This window comes from Coregonus clupeaformis, chromosome 1 (genome assembly GCF_020615455.1).
Source record: "Coregonus clupeaformis isolate EN_2021a chromosome 1, ASM2061545v1, whole genome shotgun sequence".
NCBI classification, from domain to species: domain Eukaryota; kingdom Metazoa; phylum Chordata; class Actinopteri; order Salmoniformes; family Salmonidae; genus Coregonus; species Coregonus clupeaformis.
In genome coordinates, this window is record NC_059192.1 from 24,079,584 (window position 1) to 24,093,016 (window position 13,433).

Consider the following 13,433-nt stretch of genomic DNA (forward strand, 5'->3'; position numbering starts at 1 on the left):
CTCTGTAAACACTATTTTGTTGAGTATTCCAGTCATGCACTCTCACAGCGCAATATCAAAGTTGTTTTTAATTTTAAAACCCAGTAACCAATCATTCTGCATGCAGTGTTCTGCAATATTTAACTTTACAACAATTATATACTTAAGCAATAAATAGCAATTGCTATTATAAACTGGTTATAAATGTAATTAGAACAGTAAAAATAAATATTTTGTCATACCCGTGGTATACGGTCTAATATACCGTGGCTTTCAGTCAATCAGCATTCAGGGCTTGAACCACCCTGTTTATAATAAGAAACACATATCACACAAATTCAGTATCCATTTAAACCCATTATTTATTTATTTAAATGTTTCCCTTGCAAAAGTGGATATGAAAAACAATGTAAAAGAATTGCAAACATTTTTAAAACACAGACCCTGTGAATTTGATATGGAACGATGTCGTCATAGTAAGCGTAAGAGCGTACTCTGTGCTTCCTTCCTTTTCTGGTAATGGGATGTTTTGAGCAAATAAAAACAGTGTCCGGTGTCAGTGAAACCTATCATCAGTGACATCTTGGGGGCTGGAGGTCTAGTTAAAGTTAGGTCTTACAAATGATTGACAGCTTAACTGACCCATAATCAACAAGGGCAGTTGATTAAAGTAAACAAGTGCAACAATATATACAGTGAGCAAATATCTTAATAACACGTCACATTTATGAATACAAGACACTGACTATGATGCTAAAGGAGTAAATATACCATGTGATTGAGAGATGATTTGTGGTGTTGTGTCTGAAGAATGGTATACCTGAACATTATATTGACAATAACTGGGAATGTAAGAAGGCAGTGCTGGTTTCACATACAAACAAAGACTCCACACCTCTTTACCAATAGGTCATCTCACAGTAGGAGTCCTGATCTAGGATCAGGTTCCCCCTATCCATGTAATCCTATTCATTATGATCTGATCCTAAATCAGCACTCCTACTCTAATACGCTATAGATATGGGCCAATGTGCAGTACATAGAATCATAATGTACACCATAGCTGACGTAAAAACATTTAAGCATAATACTTTTGCATATCTGAGAGATATGTTACAAGTCAATGTCAACAGCTGAAGGAAACTATCTGTGAAATGTGAAAGCGAGAGAACCCAGAGGCGTTTTTCTGTTTTAGCAAAGTGACAGATCGCTAAACCACATCTCAGAAATGTTATTTGGCCAATGTGCTTATCATGTGGACAGGAAATTACAACACGCTGATGAGTAAGTGATGTCAAGCGTGTGCTATGAGTATCATTATTTGGCCTTCGCTTCTCTGTCACTAAAGAAAGAAATGTGCCTTATTCGAGTCACGTCTACCGTCGTACATTTATCTCTCAATGTAGCCTACTCTACTTTCATTAATGGACAGCTTAAGTTATATTTATGGATCGTGATAGAACTCAAAATTATGGATCGTGATAGAACTTGATGGTAGTTATTGTTGAAATGCCTCCTAAAAACATATTTGGTATCGTTTAAATACATATTTACAACAAACCACTACACAAATATTACATCTTCTTCTTGTGACAGTAGAGCCAGCACATGAAATCATAACATTCCAGAGGACATTGAAAGAATCCAATGGATGCAGTTATTTTAGTGATCCTTCAAATGATGCAGTCATTTCAGTGATCCTTCAAATGTTGCAGTCATTTCAGTGATCCTGGTTGCCATCACTCCTTGTTGCCTCTGTATGTGATGTTTGTGAAGGTTGAGGTGGCTCCTTTGTACAGGGGGTTATGGCCCTACAATTAAAAACAGAGAGTTTCAGAATGAATGTTATGGGGTCAACTACAGTTCAGCGCAAGTCAATTCAGTTGATGAATAGACATTTGTTTCTGGAAATGATTATTGTGCATTAGATTTCAAGATCCACCCATTCCTGAATTGACTTGAATGTGGGTTGTGAGTTGAACGTGGGCCTCAATTCAGGAGCTCTATGACGAGTTATGAACAGTAGCCTTACTTCAGACACATGGTACACCCGCCCGGCACTTGAGTTACAACAAATTGAGCACCTTTACGCAAGGAGGATTATGTGAGTTCTGGCATCCCATGCGCAGGATTAGGGGCACCAGATGAGGTCAGGACGGGACGTCTGATGGGAAGAGTGTGTGTGTGAGGCAGCCCCTGCCACTGCCAGTAAAGGCTAATTAGCGTAAGCTAATTTCAGTGCCAACCAAGCCACCCCTGGGGAGTGGAGGCTGCCTTTTCTTTCTGTATAGGGAGGAACATTGCAGCGAAAAAAATAATAAAAAGCATAATGAGAGAGAGAGTGAGAGAGAGACCCGACCTCCGCTTCCAACCAAACAATAGAAGTTTCAACAACACAAATGAACAAATATTTATTCTATTTTTTCTTCTTTAATACATTGCCTTGTATGGTAGGGGAGCAGTAGACACCATAGTATACCTGGTAGTTCATAGCCTTGCACTGTGACATCCTCAAATACAAAATTAAGTATAGAAAGCTGGCTGATTAATTGAATCCCACATCCGATTAATCTACTTCTGTTCTAAATGGTAGATTGTGCCCAGTTGAATGGTTGTAGCTCCCCTGGACCAGCGTTGTTGGCCACCCCTGGGCTATGGGTTGGTTTCAGCCTAGCAAGCCAAGAGTGTGTGTGTGTGTGCACAAGAGTGTGTGTGTGTGCATGTGCCCTCTTACCGTATCCCACTTGGCGTGGGCACGCTCCTCCACGAACTTGGCGAACTCACGGCGGTCATGAATGGTGACCAGTAGCTTCCAGATGAGCAGGCCAGCCAGACCCAGAAACAAGATGGCCCCGGCTACGGACAGCAGCACCACCAGGATGTCTGGACCTTTAGGGCAGTCTGGGGGAAGAGGGGCAACCAATGGATGTCTATTTTATTTATCTTTTATTTACTCTGGTGAAATCCCATTGAGATAGGAATCTCTTTTGTGAGAGAGCCCTGTCTACAATAATAAAATGTCAGCAAACTTCCACATAACACAATACAGCAATACACGAGGGCATCAAATATTAGTTGTCAGAAGCACAGAAAGACAAGCTTTTAACATTTGAGCCCTTAACAAAGCCTATTGTCCCTAAGCACTGTTTGCAAGTCAGTTTGACGCTTTTCGCATATGGTTAGGATTTAGGTAGGAGAAGCTGTTCTTAGATCAGGCTGAAAACAATTCCAAATGTCTCCAATAACTTTGTTGAAGAAGTGGGAGAGCTGTATCTGGTCTAAATATGTTTACATTATAAAGGCATTATATTAAGGCATTATACCATGGCATTGTTGAATACTCATTTCTGATACTGAACTAACTGTTAAATACTTAACCAAATAGCTACCCGGACTATCTGCATTGACCCTTGCACTAACCTTTTTGACTCATCACATACAGTGCATTCGTCCTGTGTAGCTCAGTTGGTAGAGCATGGCGTTTGCAACACCAGGGTTGTGGGTTCGATTCCCACGGGGGGCCAGTATGAAAAATATATGCACTCACTAACTGTAAGTTGCTCTGGATAAGAGCGTCTGCTAAATGACTAAAATGTAAAAATGTAATTCGGAAAGTATTCAGACCCCTTGACTTTTTCTACAGCCTTATTCTAAAATTGATTACATTATTTTTTTCCTCATCAATCTACACACAATACCACATAATGACAAAGTGAAAACAAGTTTTTAGAAGAAAGAAAAACAGAAATACCTTAATTACATAAGTATTCAGACCCCTTGCTATGATATTTGAAATTGAGCTCAGGTGCATCTTGTTTCCATTGATCATCCTTGATGTTTCTACAACTTGATTGGAGTCCACCTGTGGTAAATCCAATTGATTGGACATGATTTCGAAAGGCAAACACTTGTCTATATAAGGTCCCACAATTGCATGTCAGAGCAAAAACCAAGCCATGAGGTCGAAGGAATTGTCAGAGACAGAGACAACTCTTTGGCATCAATTCCAAGTGTCACGTCTGGAGGAAACCTGGCACCATCCCTACGGTGAAGCATGGTGGTGGCAGCATCATGCTGTGGGGATGTCTTTCAGCAGCGGGACTGGGAGACTAGTCAGAATTTAGGGAAAGATGAACGGAGCAAAGTACAGAGACATCCTTGATGAAAACCTGCTCCAGAGCGCTCAGGACCTCAGACTGGGGTGAAGGTTCACCTTCCAACAGGACAACAACCCTAAGCACACAGCCAAGACAAATAGGAGTGGCTTCCGGACAAGTCTCTGAATGTCCTTGAGTGGCCCAGCCAGAGCCCGGACTTGAACCCGATCGAACATCTCTGGAGAGACCTGAAAATAGCTGTGCAGCGACGCTCCCCATCCAACCTGACAGAGATTGAGAGGATCTGCAGAGAAGAATGGGAGAAACTCCCCAAATACAGGTGTGCCAAGCTTATAGTGTCATACCCAAGAAGACCCGAGGCTGTAATTGCTGCCAAAGGTGCTTCAACAAAGTACTGAGTAAAGGGTCTGAATACTTCTGTAAATGTGATATTTCCGTTTTTTTATAAAAAAAAAATAACTGTTTTGCTTTGTCATTATGGGGTAGTGTGTATAGATTGATGAGGGGAAAAAACTATTTAATCAATTTTAGAATAAGGCTGTAACGTAAAACAAAATGTGGAAAAAGTCAAGGGGTCTGAATACTTTCCGAATGCACTGTCTATCCTCCAAACACCGGCTTCTCAGGCATTATCACTTAAATAATGCACGGTCTAATTCAATGGCTATGAAGTTCATTCTTACAATGTTCTATGTTGGAGCTGCTTTTGAAAGCCAAAGTTGAATCGAAAACATTATTGGCATTGTTGAATTATATTTTCACAACAGTAAACTAGGACTGATGGTTTGGTTAGCTAAGCTAGCAAGTCTGTTTGGTTGGTTACCACGGCAAATAATGTAGCTATCTAGTAAACTTGCTAGTTAGCTACTTCAGTGGATGTTGAACACATTTCTACTGGCAAATGAAGAAATAATACAACTTTTCCATAGAACGCATAGCCCCTCGTTGATTATCCCTTACATAGCAAAACGGCTAGTGATGGACATGAGGAAGGGATGACCCATACCAGATGAGTTATACCTACTCCCCTTCACTCTGGTCTCTCGTTAGGTTCCATCCGTGTGTGTGTGTGTGTGTGTGTGTGTGTGTGTGTGTGTGTGTTTGTTGCGCAACATTCCGAGGAAGCAGGCAGGGGTGTACTTTTACAGCTACATCAAAGCAACTTCTTTGCTCCTACCTTCCAACTTCCCCTCTATGCATCATTCTTCTCATTCTATACCTGCCTCGCTCTAACTCAATTTCCTGTTGCTCTACCTCTCCTACTAGCTTCTCTTATCTCACGGCTCTATCCATCATCCCATCTTCATGGCTGAATAAGATGAGCCTGGACAATGTTAGGATATGATTATAGGATATGATTATAAATATTGGACATACAGTTACACTGGTTAAAAGTTCCCTTTTTTGTACTGCGTCGCGACTTAAATCAGTAAGTCCTACCCCATTCTAGCATTTCAAGTGTCTTTGTATGGCTTTGAATGGGTGATATGGTCCCCGACTCCTCATCAGAATACTCCACATTTTGATTCCACAAGTCGGTTTTATTTAGCCTGGTCTCAGATCTGTCTGTGCTGTTTTGCCAACTCCTACAGTATTGACAATATAAGTTGGCTACACAGCACAAGCAGATCTGGGACCAGGCTAGGTTTCATTAGTGTCTGTTTATAAAACGTAGGAGTCTGTACCGATTTTGTATGGGATGATGTTTCAGATTAAACATGCCTTGTTTATGGCAATATATACCATATGAGTATACACTCTTAGAAAAAAGGGTTCCAAACAGGTTCTTTGGCTGTCCCCATAGGAGAACCCTTTTTGGTTACAGTTAGAACTCTTTTGGGTAAAACCTTTCACCAGAGGGTTCTACATGGAACCCAATAGGGTTCTACCTGGAACCAAAAACGGTTCTTTAAAGGGTTCTCCTATGGGGACAGCTGGAGAACCCTTTTAGGTTCTAGATAGCACATTTTTAAGTGGAGGATATAGTAATTTTGTGCTAACCAAAGGTTTGTTTATTCTACCTCTGCTTATGTGAGTTGGACTTCAGGAATTCCAGTTCTGGCAGGCCCTACACATCAACTAAACCTAATACAAACCAAAATATGCGAGGCGGGTTCAACGTTTCTGTTTTCTATTTCTCCCTCTTTAACTCTCCCCCCCCCACCACCACCACCACCACTACCACTACCCCGCCACCTCTCTCTCCCTCATCCCTCCTTCCTCCCCAGAGGATTGTGAAGCGTCAGCGAGTTCCTCGGGAGCTGGGATGCTTGTTTACGAGCGTCTTTTTACAAGGTAGGACCGGTGCTTTGTGTTCAAGGGAATGTTTGGCTGCTACTTCCCTGCTACCCAAGTCGCGCCTAAATTGCACACGTGGGTCGATTAAAAGCAGGCCCAGGGACAGGCTTTCTCTGCGGGCTGTGGCTGTTAACAGCTTTTTGCAACCGACGACTCTTTCAACATGGCCGCTTAACAAGCAGATGGATGGATGGGGATGGATGGGGATGGATGGGGGTAGGTGGGATCAAAAGGGAGCACTGATTGAACACGAGGCTCCAAAGAGAGTGGGCCTGGTTGTGTTGGTTGGTGGTTGTGGTCTCATGTAGTCACTTTTACATTTGGTACGCAAAATAATAACAGCCATTAGTTCTTTTGTTCACAACATTTCAAACACACTTCTACTTTTGTCCAGTTTAGCATTTTGGCAAATACCGTTTAGCATTTTGTGGACACAAAAGATGTCCTCAAATATGTGTGTGTGTGTGAGTGCGCATTTGTGTGCGTGTGTATGTATGATTCTTACCAGGCTCTTTGACCACAAATAGGATGGACTTGCCACTGGCATCCTCATAATACTGGAAGCGCTCCACACAGTCATCCTCGTCCTTATAGGTGCAGTTCACAGCATTTTTATCATGGAACTCTGGGAGGCAGAGTGAAGGAAGAGGGAATCATCTTTCTCTTATCTTTACACAAAGTAGTCATATCATTTGATACGATGTCAGCCATCATGACAGTGGATAGTGTCATGCTAATTACAATTTCAAGACAGCTTCATGATGTTCATTTGGGTATTTATGTTGGGTATTAAACAGTGGTGGTTTGAAGCGTGTTTTTCAGTCAATGATTTGGTGTCTTATTTGCTTAAATGGACAACCATTTGGCTTTGTCGGTCACATATGCTGTGAACTGTCTGGACTAGATGGACATTTATACTCCAACCTTCGACCTGGCACAGTCAGAGGAGGATGGGCCTCACCTCTGAGTCTGGTTCCACTCATGGTTTCTTTCTTCTAGGGAGTTTAGCCTTACTACTGTGCTGCTGCTTGCTTTGGGGGTCAAGGTCGGGTTACTGTAAAGTACTTTGTGAATGTAGCTGTAAAAAGCAATTGAAATCGAATTGGATCAGAAATTGATTTGTCTTACCAAGGTCATCCACTAGCTGAATCTCGTCTCTGCAGATGCGGGTGCAGGTGTTGTCATTGAACAGCTTCCCTCTCTTGAAATGTTTACATTCCACACACTCTCTGTATCATTCCAGACACACACACACACACGCACGTCACCGTCTATTACTCACATTCTTCTCAACATGGGGCAATTACACATTCAATGACTCAACTGTCTGCGAGTCAGTTTAGCCTGAGTTGAACTGTACAGCACTTTATCTTAGGCACGACACTGTAGACGTCTCCTGTGTGTGTGTGTGTGTGTGTCTGTCTGTCTGTGAGTGTGTGTGGATACCGCACTCACTTCTTCATGGTGCAGGCATCGGGGCAGGTGGGGCACTTATCGCAGGTGGCCCCGTAGGCCCCCGGCTGGGTGCACTCGCAGGCCCCGCAAACACACTGGCCCCGGCCGCTACACAGCAGGCCAAGGCTGGACATACAGGTGTCAGTACGGCGGGAGCAGTTACAGTTCTCCCCCTGCCAGTCCGAGTCACACTGGCAGAACCCACAGTCACAGGTGCCGTGGCCTGGGGAGAAGAGAGAGAGGGAAGGAAGGAAGTAATGGGGGAGGAGGAAACGGAGGATGCAGAAATATGGGTGATGGGGGTGAGGGAAGGATAGAGGGAAGAGGAGAAGAAGAAGAATAGGGTATAGCAAAGACAGGAAGGTGAGAGAGGCGAGGAAGACGAGGAAGGTGAGTAGGGTTAAGGGAGAAGGAAGGGTGGAAAGTTGAGAGGGGGAGGAGAAAGCCAAAACATGGGTAATCGTTCAGGTGACTATAGTCTCAAATGTGTTCTTCCTATAATATATTTACAGAAGTTCATAATATTTCTGTGTACTTTTTGATGAATCCCAGTGAATGTGACATTAGAGATTGGTACGAATGAACACTATTTCTGAACCATGTTGAATACAGTCTTTTCATCAACAATCTATTTGCATTTCCAATCTCTTGATAACATATATGATAAATCATTGGTTACATAAGGAGATTTGCCATACATTCCACACATGTTCCAAATGGCACTCTATTCCCTATATAGTGCACTACTTTTCACCAGAGCCCTATGGGCCCGGTCAAAAGTGGGCACTGGTCAAAAGTAGTGCACTCAATAGGGAATAGGGTACCATTTTGGACGCAATGCATTGAACCCTATAAAGCATACTTGCGTGTTATCAAAAATCGCTAATGCACCCTAAATCCATCTGATAAAAAAAAGAAAAATGGGATTGGAATGGTGAGGAATTCCAGGAATTTAAAGCCAAATACTGGGAGGTAGCAAGTCCTGTTTCTGTAATAGTCGGAGCGCTGGAAGTGGAACTAATTCCATTGTTGTTTCTCTAGAACATGATGTGTCAGCGGTGTCTGGGTGCTTTTTTTGCCTCTGTGTGTGTGTGTGTGTGTGTGTGTGTGTATGTGTGTGTTATTTTGGTCCCAGTGCCAGTATGACAGTGACAGTGCAGAACATACATCTGTTGTTGTTGGTATATCACCACAAACCAGACTCCAGCTAAACAATAAGACAGGAAAACAATGAACGCAAGTGAGTGAACCGCCTCGATAACAAAATGACTAGTCAAAAACATACATTAAGGAAACCACAAGCCTTCCAACCACCACTCTCCTGTCATTATGCCATTCTCTAACTGCTTCTCTCTAAAACTGGTAAGCGGGCATTGTTCCCCACTCTGAACAATACACAACACACATACGCAGATACACACACCAGACCAGGTTTATTTTTAGCTCTATGACAGCATCAGCCAATGACAAAGCAGATAGGTATTTTCTCGATTATCATTGCACATTGGGAAATAGAGCAAATAAGGTTGTGAGAATTGGATTGGAGAGGGTAAATGTACGACTAAGCAGGCAGAGTACATGTTTTGCAGTGATGATGTTGGTTATAAGGGGATACAGGAATATGGGATACAAGCTAGTGACTTAGTGCTTGTGAGTGGATTTCAGTGAATGTAATGCTTTAAATCAAGAGTTATCAGAGCACTGGCCTAAAAGTGAATAGATTTACAGTACCCCAAATCCAGCATTACAGAAGGCCTTAATCCACTATTTGAAAGGGGCACAGATAATGTAGGCCTTTACATGTGTTCCCTGTGTTCAGTAGCCTTTTCGCCTTACCTCACAAGGCAGCCACTCTGGCATCGCTTACAGTTAATGACCTCAACCATTAGAGCTAAACTCTAAGGATGGTCATACATTAGAAATGTGCTTTCGTTGAACCACCCAAACTGAAGCTCAAATTGACACCACACTAACTACTTACTGTAAGAACTACTGTTAACACATTACTTAAAGCTTTCTTAAACTTGTGGTGCAGTTATAATGTATTGTAATACTTGACATAAGCATGATTAGCCTTTTTAGATCAAACTCAACCCACACTAACTACTTACACACAAACAATAAACCTTTAACTACTTGTTCTTTCTACGCGACATATGCAAAGTCGGAGCTTGGCAGGCACTTGTTCTATCATTACCTCAGGAGCTCAGCTCAAACACAAACACACCCGTCGAACGCATGGCTTAGCCCACACAGCTGCGGCACACAGCACAGAGCCACATGGTTGTTGTGAATGGAGCTAGCCCTTAGCAGAACAGAGAGAGAGAGAGAGAGAGAGAGAGAGAGAGAGAGAGAGAGAGTTAGCAGAACAGAGAGAGAGCGAGAGAGAGAGAGTTAGCAGAACAGAGAGAGAGAGAGAGAGAGAGAGAGAGAGAGAGACTGGCTGGCTGGCTGGCTGGCTGGCTGTTATTGTTGGTAATTCCTCCCAGTAAGGTGGGGATTGAGGATGGCTAATACTGGCCTGGAAAAAGCTTAAAGATTTTTCCCTAGAAACTCTGACAGAAACAACTGAATTTCTTCTGAGAATGTCTAAGTTTATCTTGGGAAATAGTGTTATAGAAGTTGTCTGAAGGTAAATCCCACCACATTAAAGGTCAGATTGTGATGAAAGATTATAGGGCAAAAACACTGAAATACCTATACAGTTATAGAACTTGCCGGAAATAAATTCCCAGCTAACTGAAATGTAAACACGTGACCAGACCAGGAAAAAGTCTGGGCTGTAGTTATAAGCACTTTGAAACCCCATCTTCCCATCCTCCCTCCTTCCCTCTACTCTCACCTGAGCACAGCTCGCCCTTGTAGCGCAGGCAGTTGAAGTCATCGCACTCGCACAACTTGCCCCACACCTTGCCAAAGTCGCTGCTGTGGCACACGCATTGGCCGCACACGCAGTCGCCCCTCCCAGTGCACACCGCTGCCCCAGGACCCCCTGCCCCCCCAATGCCCCCGGTGGAGGGAACACTACACCGGTCCTGTTCCTTGGCGCTGTAGTCACCCTCGGCACACTCGCACCGCGGCCCCAGTCGCCCCGGGTGACACAGGCAGATGCCGCACTCGTAGGTGCCGTTGCCATTGTTACAGACAGGGCTGAGTGGCTGGGCGTGGGCCTGGCACTTGCACTCGCACTCGAAGGTGACGGTGACGGTCAGAGAGTCCTTGAAGCCCACAGGCTTGATGACGAATGTCTTGCGCTTGTCCTTGGGGCAGCCGCGCGCCCGCGCCTCCACGCTGAAGGAGACCTGGGTGGAGGAGTGGAGAAGTAGAAGGGAGGAGGAGTGGAGGTAGAAGAGGTTAGGACAGTGAGTAGATGGGTAGCACACAGGAGGAATGTGTAATGTGAATATGTGGTTCTAGAGAAGGGGATGTTTAGTGTGTTTTTTTGTTTAGTAAGTTAAGTGTGTGTGTCTTGGGTGCGGGACTGCGGGTGTCTATGAGTATACGAGAAGTGTGCAGTGTATATGAGCATCTCTCTTTTCGGATGTTTTCTGTGTGTATATGACTGACCCCCTCCACATGCGAGTGCGCGTGTGTGACTGTCCTAAGCTAGACAGTTGGACATGGATCATGAGGCTGGCACGAGTGAGTCAGAGCACTGGGGCAGTGTGCAGGAAACGGGCTGGTGCCAGGCCCAGACACACACACAGACAAACACACACACACACACACACACACACACACACACACACATGAGTAACACACCCATCAAATGACAAGGCGAAAGAAAGAAATGTACCCCCTCCCCCATAATAGGAGAAAACAAATAAAGAGAATAAAAGAGGGAAGGAAGCAAGCTCCCTGGAGGAGCGCATGCAGATCCGTAATGACCTCTCAGGAAAATGAAATAATAATAAGGACGGAGTGAGAAAAGAGAGTATAGAGTTCCTTGACCCTGTTTGAATCCTTAAAAAATACACCCTTCCTTCGTCCCTTCCTTGAAGTAATCATTGATCTGACATGACTAGCTAGGTGAAAGTGTTTTAATGGAACCCTTCCTAATCTATCAATTTGTGCTAGATCAGTGATTACTTCAAGGAAGAGAGGAGGGAAGGGTGCATACATTTTTTTTTTTTTTTAAGTATTATTTGTTAAGGGCTCCGGAGAGGACCATGTCTTCTATTTTGAGTCTAGCAGGAGCGTATAGGCTAGGGATGACCTCTCAGGAAAAGGAGAAAAAATAAGGAAAGATGAAGTGATAGGAAGAACAGTTAAAAGAGAGGCGAAAAAGCCCTCTTACCGTGTCTCCTATCTTGAGTCCAGAGCAGGACTTGATGCCAGGGATGACCTCTCCATTGAGACAGGTGGCGCTGAAGGATAGAGACAGCTCCTCAGGTACCCCTTGTGTCTCCATGTCAATCACCGAGCGGATTTTCTGTCCGCAGAAATACACACAGATGAAACAAGCCATAAAACACACACATGAAACATAAAACACTAATATATCTGGATTGGATAAGTATTCAACCCCCTGAGTCAATACATGTTAGAATCACCTTTGCAGCCATTACAGCTATGAGTCTTTCTGGGTAAGTCTCTAAGAGCTTTCCACACCTGGATTGTGCAACATTTGCCTATTATTCTTTTCAAAATTCTTCAAGCTCTGTTGAATTGGTTGTTGATCATTGCTAGACAAACATTTTCAGGTCTTGCCATAGATTTTCAAGCAGATTTAAGTCAACACCGTAACTTGGCCAGCCGGGAACATTCACTGTCTTCTTGGTAAGCGACTCCAGTGTAGATTTGACCTTGTGTTTTAGGTTATTGTCCTGCTGAAAGGTGAATTCATCTCCCAGTGTCTGGTGGAAAGCAGACTGAACCAGGTTTTCTTCTAGAATTTTGCCTCTGCTTAGCTCCATTCCATTTATTTTTTATCCTGAAAAACTTCCCAGTCCTTAGTACAGACTGGGATATGTTCCAGGATTAATCCGATAACATTGAGGAGTTTACCACAACAGTCACGGGCTTCATCAATAATCAATAGGGCATAGACGATGTCATCCCCACAGTGACTATAAGAACGTATTCCAACCAGAAACCATGGATTACAGGCAACATCCACACTGGGCTAAAGGCTAGAGCTACCAGCTTACAATAAATGGGACACAGACATGGACGTATACAAGAAATCCCACTACGTCCTCCGACGAGACATCAAACATGCAAAATGACAATAGGAGGAAGGTGGAAACCTATTACACCGGCTACGACGCTCGTCGTATGTGGCAGGGCTTGCAGTGTCAGAGGAAGGCCCAAAAAAATTGCCTAAGACTCCAGCCACCCAAGCCATAGACTGTTCACTCTGCTACCGTCTGGCAAACAGTACCGGAGCATCGGCTCTCGGACCAACAGGCTCTAAGACAGTGTCTACCCCCAAGCCATAAGACTGCTAAATAGCCAGACTGCTAAATAGCCAGACTGCTAAATAGCCAGACTGCTAAATAGCCAGACTGCTAAATAGTCAATAGTCAATTAATGGTACCCAAACTATCTGCACTGACTCTATCTTGCACTGACCCTACACCC

General features: G+C 43.6%; 1 protein-coding gene across 1 annotated transcript in view; it reads right to left on the reverse strand.

The window, feature by feature from the left end:
• Window positions 1-323: 323 nt before the first annotated feature.
• Window positions 324-13,433, reverse strand: part of LOC121557798 (integrin beta-3) — a 30,994-nt gene continuing 17,884 nt past the window's right edge. The window contains exons 9-15 of the mRNA XM_041871297.2: window positions 12,148-12,282; window positions 10,693-11,152; window positions 7,851-8,073; window positions 7,524-7,624; window positions 6,901-7,020; window positions 2,714-2,880; window positions 324-1,790 (exon numbers count right to left, since the gene is read on the reverse strand). Of these exons, the coding sequence (XP_041727231.1) occupies window positions 1,719-1,790; window positions 2,714-2,880; window positions 6,901-7,020; window positions 7,524-7,624; window positions 7,851-8,073; window positions 10,693-11,152; window positions 12,148-12,282 (1,278 nt within the window). The 3' untranslated portion in view covers window positions 324-1,718. The remainder of the gene's footprint in view (window positions 1,791-2,713; window positions 2,881-6,900; window positions 7,021-7,523; window positions 7,625-7,850; window positions 8,074-10,692; window positions 11,153-12,147; window positions 12,283-13,433) is intronic.